This window comes from Choloepus didactylus, chromosome 13, assembly GCF_015220235.1.
Source record: "Choloepus didactylus isolate mChoDid1 chromosome 13, mChoDid1.pri, whole genome shotgun sequence".
Taxonomy (NCBI): Eukaryota; Metazoa; Chordata; class Mammalia; order Pilosa; family Megalonychidae; genus Choloepus; species Choloepus didactylus.
Window position 1 is genome coordinate 35,382,993 of NC_051319.1, and position 14,441 is coordinate 35,397,433.

The following is a 14,441-nucleotide window of genomic DNA, read 5'->3' on the forward strand; positions in this document are numbered from 1 at the left end:
CTAGCTCCTTTTTATTTCCTCCAGTCTCAAATGAATTTGTGCTGCTTCTCCTGGGCATAATTCTATTAGTCTTTCCTTTGATGTCCTCTTTTCAAATGTTTCCTCTTTACTTACTCCTTCCCAGCAGCTATATGCATGCTCAAGACAATGAAGGAAGGCAGGAAGGAAAGAAGAAAGGAATCAAATGAAAAACTCAACCTTGGGACTATTTCTGGATACCAATTATTAAAATGTTCCCACTATAGCCAAGCTTGTGGAAAGAATACATTGACTGTCTCTGCTTCCTTATCTTTCATTCATTCTTCACCCAACCACAATCGGGCTCCCCTCTACATTATTCCACTGAGACAACTCTGGCAAATATCACCAACTCCTAATTTTCAGTCCTTATTTATTTGACCTCTTAGCTGCATTTGACACAGCTAATCAATTTCTTCAAGAAACTCTTATCTCCCTGGGCTTTTAGGACAGTATTTCTTCCTGATTCTGTTTCCATCTCTCTAATCATTGCTCCTCAGTCTCTTTTGGGGATTTCTCTCCCTCTGCTCACCCCTTATGTTAGTTTACATGAGAATCCTTGTCCTTGTCTTCTTTAGCTTCTCTCTTTACTACTCTCTATGAATGAGAGAACATGTCTCTGTGACTCCACCTACAATAATATACACCCACAGCTCCCAAACTGCTCTCCTGAACTCTGGATATGTAACTCTAACTTTGTTAACAGATATTTCCATTTGGGTCTTGCACAAAGTCAACATATTTCCTATCTCAACTCATTTTCTTTTCCATAAAGCCTTCTCTTCCTCATGAATCACTTAGCAAGCGATGTTACCATGGACTCAGTCATCTAAGTCAGGAACCTTGCCATAAGCTTAAACTTAATTTCCTGTTTTCTCATCTAATAAATGCCTCAGTTTTATCAACTCCATGTCCTTGATGTCTCCCAGCGATCACTTCCTCTCAGTCCACACTGCCATTACTGTACTCGTTCATACTCATTGTGTTTCACCCAGTAGAGCACAATACCCTCCTGATAAAAATGCCCCTCCTGACCAACCCATTCTCCAACCGTTTCCAGGGTAATCTTTCTGAATCTCATAGTTGATTAAATTACTCACACCTGCTTAAAATCCTTCTGTAGATCCCTCATTGCCTGTGGGATTAATAACTCCTTGGCAAGCCACAGAAGATCCTATGATCCTTCCACTCTCTCTCATTCCAGATTTCTCTCCCCAAGTCCACCCTTCAGGCCTCTCAAACCTACATGTCTCTTGTGTACATGGCAAGCCTTGTACTTCCATTCCTCCTCCTAAAATACCCTTCTTTCCACCATCTACTGTCTTCTTGGGTGGCACCTATTTTTCTGGATTCACCTCATGCATCAGCTCCTCAAACACAAAGACAAAAACAAAATAAAATAATCTCTAAGCCTTCACTACTTAAAGTGTGGTGTCACTTAGGAACGATGGATATCACCTGGGAGCTCGTTAGAAATACAGGGATCTCGGGCTCCACTGTAGGCCTAATGAACAAGAATCTGCCCTTTAGTAACATTCTTAGGCAATTTGATGCAAACTAAGGTTTGAGAAACCCTGCTGTAGGTTCCTTATCACATACCAATTATATTCCGGGCCCTATGCGTTTTCTCATTTAATCCTTACAACACCCCTTATGAAATCAATATCATTGTCCACATTTTATAGAAGAGAAATAAAAAGAGACTTACATTGCAATCTCACAACTATTAAATTGTGGACCTGAAATTTTTAACCTTGTTTTATCTGAGTCTAAAGTCTCTGCTCTTCACTCATCCCAAGACACCTCTAATACGATGGAACAGAAATCACCTGTCTATCTCTACTGGAGGCTGAAGCTTTTGGAGGAAGAATTAAACTGTCTTGCCCTCCATTACAGGAACACAGTAGGAGCAAATAAATGAATATTTGGCATGTCATCAAAGTTTCAGAAGATGTGCTCCATTTGTGACGCTGTTCATAGGGGAGGCATAGGAGGCCTTCCGCAGGAATCACTTCACCCACCCTTTCCTGTGAACCGTTTTCTTCTTACACTTGTTCTTGATAAAGTCAAGTCAAGTAAAGGTCAGTATTTGTATTTTTTCATGCAAGTGATATGACATGTTTCAAGGTTGGAACTGAACTTGTAGTGAATGAGCTTGTGTTCATGTAAACAGGCCTCCTGATGATCCGTCTTCACTGCCAAACTTTGCTCTAGTTTATAGCAATTGTGTCCATACCCGTGGATTGTGTGCCTGGGGAGGGGTTCTGGAGAGATGCCCAAGGAGGGACCACAAGAGGAAATTACAAAAAACCGGCGAGGGGCTTGGAGTGGGGTTCAGAGGCAGAGGGGTGCGAGGAAAAGCTCAGGTCAGGTCTGCTTGCCTGGCTGTGCCCTGCATTTCAGCCACTTCATAATCTGGAACACATCATTTTTGGTTATGCATTATTTTCCCCAAGTTTCTCAGTAAAGTTCCTTTTGAAAAGCATCTACGCTGTCTCAGTGTACACTAAAAGAAAAAAGCTTCATCCATACCCCGGACAAGATAAGTCGATCATCTAGAGAGACTCTGAGTTGTGAGGGTTGTAGCAAATCCTTAGCTAAAGACCCAGGAACAGCAGATGGGAAACAATTTGGCTGACTGGAGTCAGGACAAGTGGAGCTGAGCAGCCCTTCTGGTCCAGGGTTTGACATTCTTAGGTCATCTTTGGGCCTTGCCTTTGTCATGGTAGCTGAGGTTTAACTGGTAAAATTATTACCAGTGTGGGAGGGAGTAAAAGAAGAATTGTTATGGGGATCCTAGGAACAGTACCATGAAATCTAGTTCCATTTTGTGACTTCAATCTGCTTATATCATCTGAGAGTAAAGAAAGCAACTTAACTCTGAATTGACTTTGCAGATCAAACTTCTTAATCCATTCCACTGCCACAAATTGCTTCCTCAGATGCAAATAATAGACCACTTTAGCAGTTTTGAATAGTTCGTGTATCAACAAGGCAATTTGTATGAGTTTATAGACATAATTGTGGCTGCTTTCTTCTTCACTCTATTTTGGAATTTGAACATGACCAAGTGTTCAGAGTGGCAAGCAAATCTCTCATAAACAAGGTTTTCATCTCCCCCTTTCTCAAACTTCCTTTTGGATTAAACGTTCAGCACTGAGGCTTTCACATAAGGCAGTTGACACATGAAGACATCAAAAAATGTGGAACACCTTGGTTATCTCACCTTCTGACACTCACCAGCAGAAATCCTCAATTTGCTTCAGCCAGGACAGTCTTTATAACTTGTCCCTGAACACATGGTGCTTATTTCTCATCTGTGCTTTTGTTCAAGTTCTCTCTCCTATTTTGAATGTTCTTTCTGCCCCTCCCCTCCCTTCCAGCCATCCAATTTATTCCCATACTTCAGAGGAGATGTCACCTCCTCCATCATGTCTTACTCACTTGTTCCAGTACACATGCATCTCTTTTACTGAGCTCTTGTTCCATTAGTGGCCCCATGTCTTAGCACTTAATCTTCTGTAAGCCATGCTAACAAAATCGATGTGCTACTCCTGGCTAAATTTATCAAGTCAGCCTTGGCTGGACTTCCTTCTGGCCAGAGGAATGAAATAACTTACAGTAACAACTCATCTTATAGAGTATGTTTTTCTGTTATTTAACCTTGTTGCCTTGGTGTGTCTTCCCTCTCCATTAGGCTGTGAGATTCTAGAGGGGAGAGACTCTGGTTAATTTTTCTCTCCTTGGTGTCCAGCAGGGGTTATTCCCCTAGAAGCAGTTGTTGAATTTATTTGGAATCTAAGAAAACTATGCAATCTAAACAGTGTGAGTGCAACTGAATGAAAATGTGGAAGTTAAGTGAAGGGAATACAATTCATGGAGGGGTCAGCACTTTCTTCTGGATAGGAGGTTTCGCATATGAACCACACTTGTGATCACACAGCACAGGTGTGGTGGTGGTGGCCACACCCCAGCTAGAGGGGGTAGAGTGGGTACAGAAAGATGAAACCTGGTCAGAGTAGACAATGTGACTGCTGGCCACTCCGTCTCTTGGTTTTACTTTCACAATAACCAGGACTTGAGAAAACCCTGAACATGGATGGGAAGTTTGCGTTGGAGTGCCAACTCTAATCAATTTATGTTGACTGCCTGAGGCTCTCTTGAAAGGATTTGAGAAAAGAGTGGAAATCAGTGGAAAAGAACACTATAATCTTAACCAGGAATGTGGCACTGGAGTAGTATATGTCAATCTTGACAATGGCAGTATAGAGTAATAGAGAAGTTCAAGACAGGTCTCTGCCCACAGAGATTTATATGGAAAAATAATAGTATTAATAATTAGGGAATAAAATATTGTGTGATAAATTGTAGGAAAGAGATGATTTGAAAGCAATAGTAAAGATTAAAAATTTGAAGCAATTGTTAAATAAATGCAAGAGGAAATGAGGATGTGGGCTAGGTGTGGGCTGAAAAGGTAGAAGAAAATTTGCATAGGAGGAGGGTTTAAGCTGAGCAACCGCAAAGGAATGAGGTGTAGATGGGGGTGGGGGAAGGGAGAGAAATTGTGTTCACAAAGGAGGGAGCTGGCATTTGACAAAAAGAGTAAGAGAAACATTATGACGGAAACATTCACTGTATAAGGGAGTGACAGGAAAGGGTGCTATTTGGAAGGGTATGTGATTTGATGAGAGACAGGGTAAGGGAGCTTGGCTTCTCTTAGTAAGTAGAAATGAACCTCCTCTTCCTGGTGCTCCAGCTTTACCCTAGTGGGAGAGAAAGCCACGAGGCCAGAGGTCCTTGTCCCCTGCCCTTGCCCAAGGAGCCATGCTGTCTATGGTGGCTCCATCCATAAAGATGTGGAGCCACAGGAAGGCTGAGCTCAGTCCCTTGGAGAGAATGTGTGGTTGCTGATGTGCATTTGGGTGTGGCCAGGGCAGCGTGTATTGCTATGAGAAGCCTGGGCAGAAAACCCAGGAGTGGAAGTGGGTAGTAGCGGAGGCAAGCAAGAGATTGCTCCTTCTGCAGCTTGGAAGTAGCCTGAAGCCTCTTCAGAGAAAGATGTCAATAAAAATTCAGACTTGTTATGAATTCAGACTTGTTATGAATATATATTATCCCATTTTCATTTGCACATCATATTGGACATTATGGAGATGCCAAAAGGGACACATGATCTCTGTTTTCATATGGAAAGTTTGAGATGCAGAGAATTTAAAAGTCCCATGGATTACAGAGTATGTTATAAAAGAATTCTCAAATGTGAGTGCTAGTTCCTATATGATACATTGCTTAATGCATCCCATTCCTCCATCTTTTAACAACAGGCAGGTAGTTTACTTAGTGATTAAAAGCATGGACTCTTGGAGCATTTGAATTTTGTCTCTACCATTCATCAGCTGCAAGACACAACTCTTCTCTATGCCTCAGTTTCCTCATCTGTAAAATGCAGTACCCATATCTTAGGGTTGTTAGAAGGCTTAAAATGAAAATACTCAGAATAGGGCTTCACACATAGCAAGCACTACAGTGTTAAATGTTATCTGTGGTTAGAGGTGAAGGAAGAAAGCAAAAGGCATGATTATATGTCTGTGTATCACATCTTTGAAACTAACTGTTCCTGGGTTGGAAACCATATCATTAAACATTTTAAAAATAGCCTGCAAGTCTGAAAATTCTCTAATTGAGCACATTGTGCTATTTAATTTATTTCCAAAATATATGAAGACTTCAGAGGTAAAAAAGAGAGAGTTCTTTTGATATCATCCAGTGGTAATGTCAAAGCTCCAGAATGGACAGAAAATAAGTGGATGGAATGTGACATCTCAAAAATTTGGAAACATGTTTTTAATTTTTTGCCCCAATCTTTCACTTTCTAAGGGATACTGAAGGCAAGAGAACTGCCCTTAGCAAAAATTAAAGCTAGAGAGACAGGAATTAATTTTTGTTTCAAATTAATGTTTAGTGACTGCTTAAGCTTCAGGAAAGTAGAAACAATAGAATTAATTGCTCAGTTCAACTACCGAAGCTGTGCTTAGAAGACAGTTATTTTCCCACAAAAATGGATCTTAAAAGTCCATTATAAATCTACCAGAAAAAAGCCAACCAGTTTCTTTATGCCTTACATAAGGAAAAATTCTAGTTGGGTAAAAATCTCCTTGCCCAAACAATTAAAGACAAATTTGAAAGGTTACCACTTAAGGATAAATTATTAAGAGGCTTTCAAGATGATTAATATATTCCCAAATTGATTCCTGCCTCTGAACAGATGGATTTATATTATGTAATATTTTACTATAACCTTTATTAAATTAGCCTTAGCAGGTGATATTTTAAAATGAATTTAATTTGCATTTTCTATTCTAGCAATTCAATCATGTACAACTTGTTCCTACTCATGTAATTTCCGAGTTTTGCTGAGGAACAACAGGGAAAGGACCTGCAAATAATTTAACGGGCCAGCTCTAGAGGTGATGCTGATTCAACACTTGTGAAAAATGGGTGCCTTTGGGTCTTGTGCTGGGCTTGGAGGAACTGGGGGCACAACAGAGCCTGTTGTCTGGCTGTTTATGAACTTCCCCTGGTTTTGCCAAGTTTTGACCAGACTCGTGGAATTTTGCAGACACAGCTTGTGTGTAGGGTACACCCTGAAGGACTCAGGCCCCTTTTCCTTTTGTGTAGATACTCTTTCAAAAGTAGACACAGCCACGCAGCAGGATTGAGACAGCTTGGAGTCTTGCTTTGTTCCCAGCAGAGGAACTTTCCCCTTTAGTAATGCTTCTGAGTCAGCACCTAGCTGACTTGTGTTCATTCTTTTGCTTGCTTTTTCTTTTCTTCTTTCACCCCCAACCCCCACCGGGAAGACTTTCCTCAGGGAATTGTGATCCCGAGAGTTGTTGTGCAAAGTTAACCTCTCAGAAGAACCTCCACAGTATGCAAAAAAGTTACGTATTTTTTGGTTTAATTTTCACTTGTAGAATTTAAAATTGTTGAATTGTGAATCATTTGAGGGGAAATTTAAATAATACTTATTTTCTGTATCTTTGGAAGCATGGGTAATTTTTTTAAGGGGGAGAGGGGAGAGAATACGAAGGAGAAAGAGGGACACACAGAGACAAATTAAAATGAAAAGTCATTAAGTATTCCAGAATTAAACAGCGGCAACAGGAGCATGCCAAAGCTCACATGTGGGGCTTATAAGTGCATCATGGGTCAGATGATACCATTCAGTCACAAAAGCTGCATGAAATAAAAATCTGACACAACCTATATAACCAACAAGGTTAAAGTCTATATAAGTATATATTGTTACCATGTTCCCCCTGGCACTGACATTACCCTGCATTTAAGAGACTTCGCTGGACCACTGATTTTGGAAAACCAATCAAGAATCAGCCACACTGGTTGCTTTGCTGACTAGTTCTGTTTAGTTAAAATGTCAATCTGTGCAGATGTGGCTTTAGGGTTATAACGTACCTTCCCTAGGAATAGCCATCCTAAGAAAGTTTTTCACGACCTTGCCACAGCTAGCTAACCAGGGCCTATATAAAAGGCTCAGACAGAGTTTGGCACTAAAGAGCAAGGTGCATGCCCTTTGGTAATCCACAACTGAGGGTAGAGGCTGAAGATGAATATAAGGGCCGGCCTTCTAAGCTGCTGTGCTGATGTGGTGGCTGGCATGGTTCTGAGCTGCTCTGCCAAGGCCAATCCTAAGTGGTGCCCTGGGAAGCTGCCTGGGGTGGCTATGCTTACCCTTGGAGCCCCGTCTTCCTCCATTCTCCCCACTGTCTCATCTGGCTGTCAACTAACCCTGCATGTAGTTAGCCTGTGGTTAAGGTGTCAGGGGATGATGGCTCAGAGTGGTCCATGCACAGCTTATTTCATCCTAAAGGACAGCAACTGACAATGTGAAAATTTTTTTTTTCCTTTTTGCGAAGGAGAAGAGCAACGGAATCAGCAATCGAAAAATGCCTGTTGTGCACCTGTTGGGGGCCTGGCCTGTGGGAGGCACCTTAGATGTTAGAAAGAAGTGCAAGGAGTAGCTCTGCCCTCCTGGGACTTACAACTTAGGTGTGAACAAAGAACACACCAGTGAAGCCAGTGCAGAGTGAAGAGCCACAGGAGAGAAATGTAAACTAAATAGAAGAGACCATTAAGTGCCAAAGGCGGGGGGTCTTGGGGGTTGGGGACGGGGAGGAAGTTGGAGCAGGGTGTGTGTCACTAAATGACTGATTCCCACAGCTGCCTGACGGGATGAGTTTGAAATAGGGATCAACTAATCATCATCCCAGCAGAAAACAAAACAAAACAAAAGGAAGCAAAACCACAATTCAAATGACATTCCATGGACACCAGAGAGAATACAGAGAACTACAGGGGGTGTAATAATTGTCTATTTTGTCAATATTAAACTTTCAATAGGATTCCTTTTTTTCTTTTTAAATAGGATTGTTTTAACCACCTCGACAGACTAAACTTATATGGGCATTTGAACATGGAGGAATAAGAGGCTGTGGGGTTAAAACTTCAATATGAAATGTATTAAATAAAGAAGATTCTTTTATGAAAGGCTTCTCAAGTTGTCTTACATTTCTTAAATCAATCTGTAGCACATAATCAGTAAAACCATATCATTTAAACAGAAAAATCGTATCTTAGAAACTCACCCTTAGGCAGCTGTATCCTATTATGGGCTGTAACTTAACACACAAGTTTCAGAAGTTGTTAAAATTGAGTTCAAGCTAACAAATCTTAACTGTTAAAAAAAAAACCCAACAAAACCCATGGTGAGATGAGACAGCAGACCATGATAAATACTAGATTTTACCACAGGATGGATATCTATCATATTTTATTTTGATTTATTACATTTTATTTATCTATAAGAAATAAATGTATTAGGGCAGATATGGTCATTTAAGAGATCAAAAAGTCACCTATTTTTTTCCGTTTTGAAAAATTGTCTAAATGTATTAGGGCAGATATGGTCATTTAAGAGATCAAGAAGTCACCTATTTTTTTCCGTTTTGAAAAATTGTCTTCTGGAGTTGAGATGTTTAGTGTTTAAACTGCAAATGTGTATTTGCTGGGAAGAGAGAGGGAGTGAAAAAGAGAGCTCAAACTTCAGTGACAGCTAAACTAAAATCTGCATTGCTCTCTTAGCAAAAATTCAAATAAAAGTCATTATATCCTGTAATAAATAAAGTAAATTAGCATTTGAATAAGCTTCAGTAGAGTACTACACAGTTTAGATGTTAAAATTATCAGAGTTCAAATTATTGTAATTAAGATGCAACTGTTATTTTTAAATGAGCTAGTGAATAGTAGAGGGTTTTGTTAACCATATTCCTTCAGGCACACTTCATGTGGTGGTATGCAGTGCAGCATGTGTAGGGATTTTTCTGCCCAAGTACCTTCATCCCTTACCTCCTACTCCGTTCCTTTCTGTGAAATAAAAAAAACTACAAATGTATCATGAAATTTATAAATTTCAATACACTAAAAAGCATGGAATGAGTCAAGGATTTTTGCTTTCTCACATTGCATGCAACGAGATTCATGACTACTAAGATGTTTTTCATAGCTCTACAGTCTGGTTCAATTTTTTCAGAGGGTAAAAATGCACCTTTTTTCTTTGAGGTATTCACCTATCTGATTGACATAAATAAAACCTTTCATGCAGAAAAATGTTGCCCCAAGTGAAAGATTTAATATACCTCAAATGTGTGAGATATTTTCATCCAATTGGGCAATGTTTAGTAAAGGTTACATCTTATTTTTTCATTGTAAAATTTGGGATAAAATATTAGTGAAATCTAACATGTCACTTTGCAAGTTAATGCTAGATACCAGCTCATTCTCAGGGCTACACTGGCAATTAAAGTAATTTTATAACAATCTGTTTAAGAAAATTTGCTTTGATTTTGGCCTTTGGTCATTGAAAGTGGTTTCTCCCTATAGGATTGTTTGACACTCACAAATCTTGCTTTTCCCTCATTTGGCAAATGGATTCTTGCTGAGAAAAAGCTGCAATTCTACTTGACTTACATATCAGGAAGTGTACCTCCAACAGAGGTCCATATAAACTTTTCCCCAATGCAACATGAGGCCATAAACTTGAAGAACTAATCTAGGATCACCGTTAACTCCAATGGCTCCCTGCAGCCTGCACTTCAGCGTGACTCTTCCTGATCTGGCCCCAGCCTGCCTCCTCAGCCTTGACTCTGCCTTCCCTAAGTAATCATTCTTGTATGGTCCAATTTGTCTTTGGACATGCTATCTATCTATTCACTCTCCTCAAAAATTCCCTGTCCGTCTCCACACTCCTGCCACACTTCTAATCACCCTTTATGCCCTCTTCAGATGTCACTATTTAATGCACTCCGTCCACACCACTAGAAGGGCAAATTTCTCTCCCTTCTCTGTTTTCCCAACAGATACCATTATTACAGCACTAATGGCATGTTAATGTAGAACTTCTGAGAGGCAATGTCCTGTAGTGGCTAAAGGTGAGGAACTAGAAGACAGAACTTAAATCCTGGCTCTACCACTTACTAGCTGTGTGACCTTGGGCAAGTCACTTTAACCTCCATGAGCCTCAGTTCCCTTGCCTATAAATAACAATAGTACCCACATTACTGGCTTGCTGTGAAGAATAAATGTTCCAAACATAGTGCCTAACACATTATGAGGACTTGACATCCAAGTGGTCCTGTAGAATGAAGGAAGAGCACAAAGATGGCAGACAAGTATATTATGTTCTTGTAATTTGAGAAGTTAAAACTCAGATTAGGATCTCAGAGTACAGCCATCTTGAAATCATGTGGTGATTTCTTTTGAGAAAGCAGATGAGGAACTGTCAAACAGTGGCAAATAAATAGAATGCTTACAGACATTCTCTCAAAAGAACTGACAGGCTATTTTTAGGGAAGCCCATCTTTGGTTATGAGTTTAAAAGAAATTGGAGATTATACAAAGCCAGGAATGGAGGGCAACATGAGAGATGCCACATTTCCCTGCAAGGGCTACTTGTTCCTCTGATGGCTGCAGTGATGAGACATCTATGGAGTAGAGAACAGCTAAGTGTCAGCTTAGATGAGCAAACTTTAAATGGAAAGTCCACCTTATTTAAAACTTCTATTATTTCTAATTTGAAACGTGAAATAGGGAAAAGGGGGTGGGGTGGAAACCATGTTATGGAATTCATTTCCTTCCAGAAGAGAAAATAAAAAAAAAAAATCACAACTATTGCCAGATGAACACCTTGTCTAAAATGAATGACAGATTGAATGCATTGCAAAATACCGTTTGGAGGGCCTCCTTGGCTGAGAAATACATTCGAATTTTATTTCCTGAAGTGAATGTAACTATTCCCATGTGTATCACTCTCAGATCAAAAAATGCTCTGGGTGCTTTTCCTGACCCACTTGAAAAGAAAAGTCAGTTTACTATTGCTTGTTTTTAAACAAATTAAAAGCTAACTGCGGGGGGGAAAAAAAGCTAACTGAGGGCAACAAATTAGTCAAATGATCCTTTACACTCTCTGAATTATGTGTGTCCATATAGTAAAGAGAAAAACACTAAGACCTCCCTTACATTTATAGAAGAGTAATATAGAAAACATCTAAAAGCAGTTTTTAAACTTTTCTCCTTTGTACTGGGGTTTAAAAATTCTTGGATTGGCTTTCCACCTTTTGGGAAAGCAAGGTCGCAGTTTTTCTGAAGGAATTGGCAGGGATGTGCTCAAGTGCTCAGCCCTTGCCTTCTGGCAGGACAAGAGTGGACTGGAGGTGGGGAGGAGCCAGGGATGACCAGTTGCTGAGCAGGGGGCCCTGGAACCTGCTATTCCAGGCTAGTGGCAGCTTTTTATAGGCTGCCACCAGGTGTGTGCTGGCAGCAACTCATGGGTGTTCCAGAGAAAAGGGACCCACATGCCACACTCTGGCATGTGCACCAGTGGTTGCCAAAGCATGTTGAGGCCCCCAGACATACTTTTGATGTCCACCCCAGAAAGTAAGTAAGACCTGACCCCCGTATTCCAGGAGGATGGATGGTTGGATCTTTCCAACACTGTGAAAACTCCGGGAACAGAAATTTGCCATTTGGCTTCTTTCATTTAGTCATTTTTTGGATTAAACAAAGCTAGAAGGAAAAGCATCAGCATTCTAATATCCATATCTACTAAGTCCTGCAAGTGACTGCAGAGTGGTAGGTTAAGCTTAATATTGTAGGGTAAGCAGGCAAGGTTGTCTGATCAAATTTATATTCTACGTTAATAAATGAAATATATTTTGATTTTCCATACAAACGAGTTCCTGCAAAATTCTGGATATAGAAATTAAGGTATGTTTTATTTTAACAGTCTTTCTATTATATTCTCTTTTTAAAACTGTAAACAACTGTTGGAATTTAGTTCAGATTAAAAAGTGGGCTGCAGTTTCAGATTTAAATTTCTCAAATTCACAGTAGAATGTCCCCTCTATTTCTTTTTCTGTCTTCTCTATCCAAAACCCTCAGCCTAGGACTTCTGGTCCTATACAATTGATCCAAAGCTTGGGGAAGCCCAAGAGTCCTTTTATACTTCACCAGTAAATTCAGTGCTATTGTAGAGAGAGAGAGAGAGAGAGAGAGAGAGAGATAGAGAGAGAGAGAGAGAGAGAGAGATAGAGAATTCTTTCTTCCCTCTTCACTTAAAGAAACATGCCAAACCTGAATAGACTCCAGGCTAGACTGGGGGAGGGAGTAATTTTTATTAGTTCCAACATAGCTATTGACAAATGCTGGAAGACAATATTAAAAGAGAGAGAGAAAAAATAAAAAGAAAAGGCTTTCATTTTATGCCTTAGAGGGTAGATTGGTTACAATTTAATTTATAGAATGAAATGGTCTAACATTTCTCTTTCTTCATCACACATATGAGAAATATAAACTAAAAGGACATCTGGAAAGTAACATTATTCAGCAATCAGAAAGCAAAAATTCAAACCGCTGATGTTTTGATGGAGACAAAAATTTGCATAACTATATTCACAAAGAGGATAGCTGTAACCTATTGAAATAAAAAAACCTCCATATGCATTTTACCTTTTGGGCAGTTCAATAGAAAGTTCTATTTCAGAAGCCCTTTGTAACATGAAACCCACTGTAGATAAGATACAATGCGAAGATAGTCTGTTCTGCAGCAGCAGGAAATCAAATTGGTTCCAGAAACGAAGTTATATGACAAATGGTTTAATAGCATTGCTAGAATTGGAAAGCTTGATTGAATTATTTTTCATAATCATTAGAAAGAAAAGATTTTGAAGTAACTTTGCCATGGCCATGTGGATTTGGGCAGGGGTGAGGAGGTGTTGCAGAGATGGGAAAGCTTCTCCTTTTATTGGCCTTTTAACTCAAGTGTTATAATTTGTTATAAAAATTTAAGAGCTCAGCAGTTATTTATTTTTAATGTTTTGTTTGCAACAAAAATTTTCAGACAACCACAGTACTTGATGTGGCATATACTTTGTGGAGGCTGAAACAGGTTAACAAATGTAGACATATTTTATTATCATTTGATTTATTATCAAGTAATATTTAGTTTTGATCACAATACCAATCAGCTTTGCCTTATTTAAAAAGCATCTGAAAAGTTCATTAAGTCTTAGATGAGTCTTAGCTTTCAGAATGAGAGACTTCCAAACGGTCAGCAAGAAATATCACTGACAAAATAACACAATGACTAATGCCCGTAGGTGAGTTGAAATCACTATTCGGACTGAAATCAGGAACAAGTTAAATTTCACTTAGAGCACAGCACACAACTACAGAGATTTTAGAGAAATCGTACTTAAACAGGATGTGACTGGATATTAGGACTATTTCCTAAAAAGTCAAAAAACTTTTCCCCTTCAGTACTTACAGTCTTTGAAGACCAGAGCCGGGTCTCTGTGAGGCAACACTTGGGCAATGATGTGTTTCAGGGATTCCAAGGTTCTGTCCATCTCGGATCTGTCTCTGCAAGCCTGCTGCAGAGTGTCCTCATGCCTGAATTCTTGCAGCCCTGAACTGAATTTGTGCAGCTCATTGATGCACTGGATTACCAAAGAATTCCTTTTAACATCTGCCAATCAGAAGTTTCCCAGAATCTAAAGACCCCCTCGGGGGGCCCTCCTCCCAGGCTCACTTATCTTTGTTGTACACTGAGCTAATTAGCTATAAAGGCTGGCTGACAGGCGGGCTCCCATTTCTTCCTTCTGTTAAACACACCCACCTACTGGCTAGTTTGGGAAGCTAGCTAATCATGGGAACAGCTTTCCTCTCCAACCAGATTTTGCCTGAATGGTGTGCAGCTTTCTGACTTGGGTATTTCTTTAGACCCTCCATCTTCACTGTTCTGCCCCCAGTAGTATGGGGTCAAGAAGGCTATTTCTCAAGGAACTCAGAAT

The 14,441-nt window shown here is 39.8% G+C and overlaps 1 protein-coding gene across 1 annotated transcript in view; it reads right to left on the reverse strand.

Annotated features, from left to right (window-relative positions):
* The window catches only part of LIX1 (limb and CNS expressed 1), a 63,534-nt gene extending 49,300 nt beyond the window's left edge, over positions 1–14,234 (reverse strand). Inside the window, exon 1 of the mRNA XM_037801674.1 lies at positions 13,916–14,234. Coding sequence (XP_037657602.1) covers positions 13,916–13,997 — 82 coding nt within the window. The 5' untranslated portion in view covers positions 13,998–14,234. The remainder of the gene's footprint in view (positions 1–13,915) is intronic.
* Between the last annotated feature and the right edge of the window lie 207 nt (positions 14,235–14,441).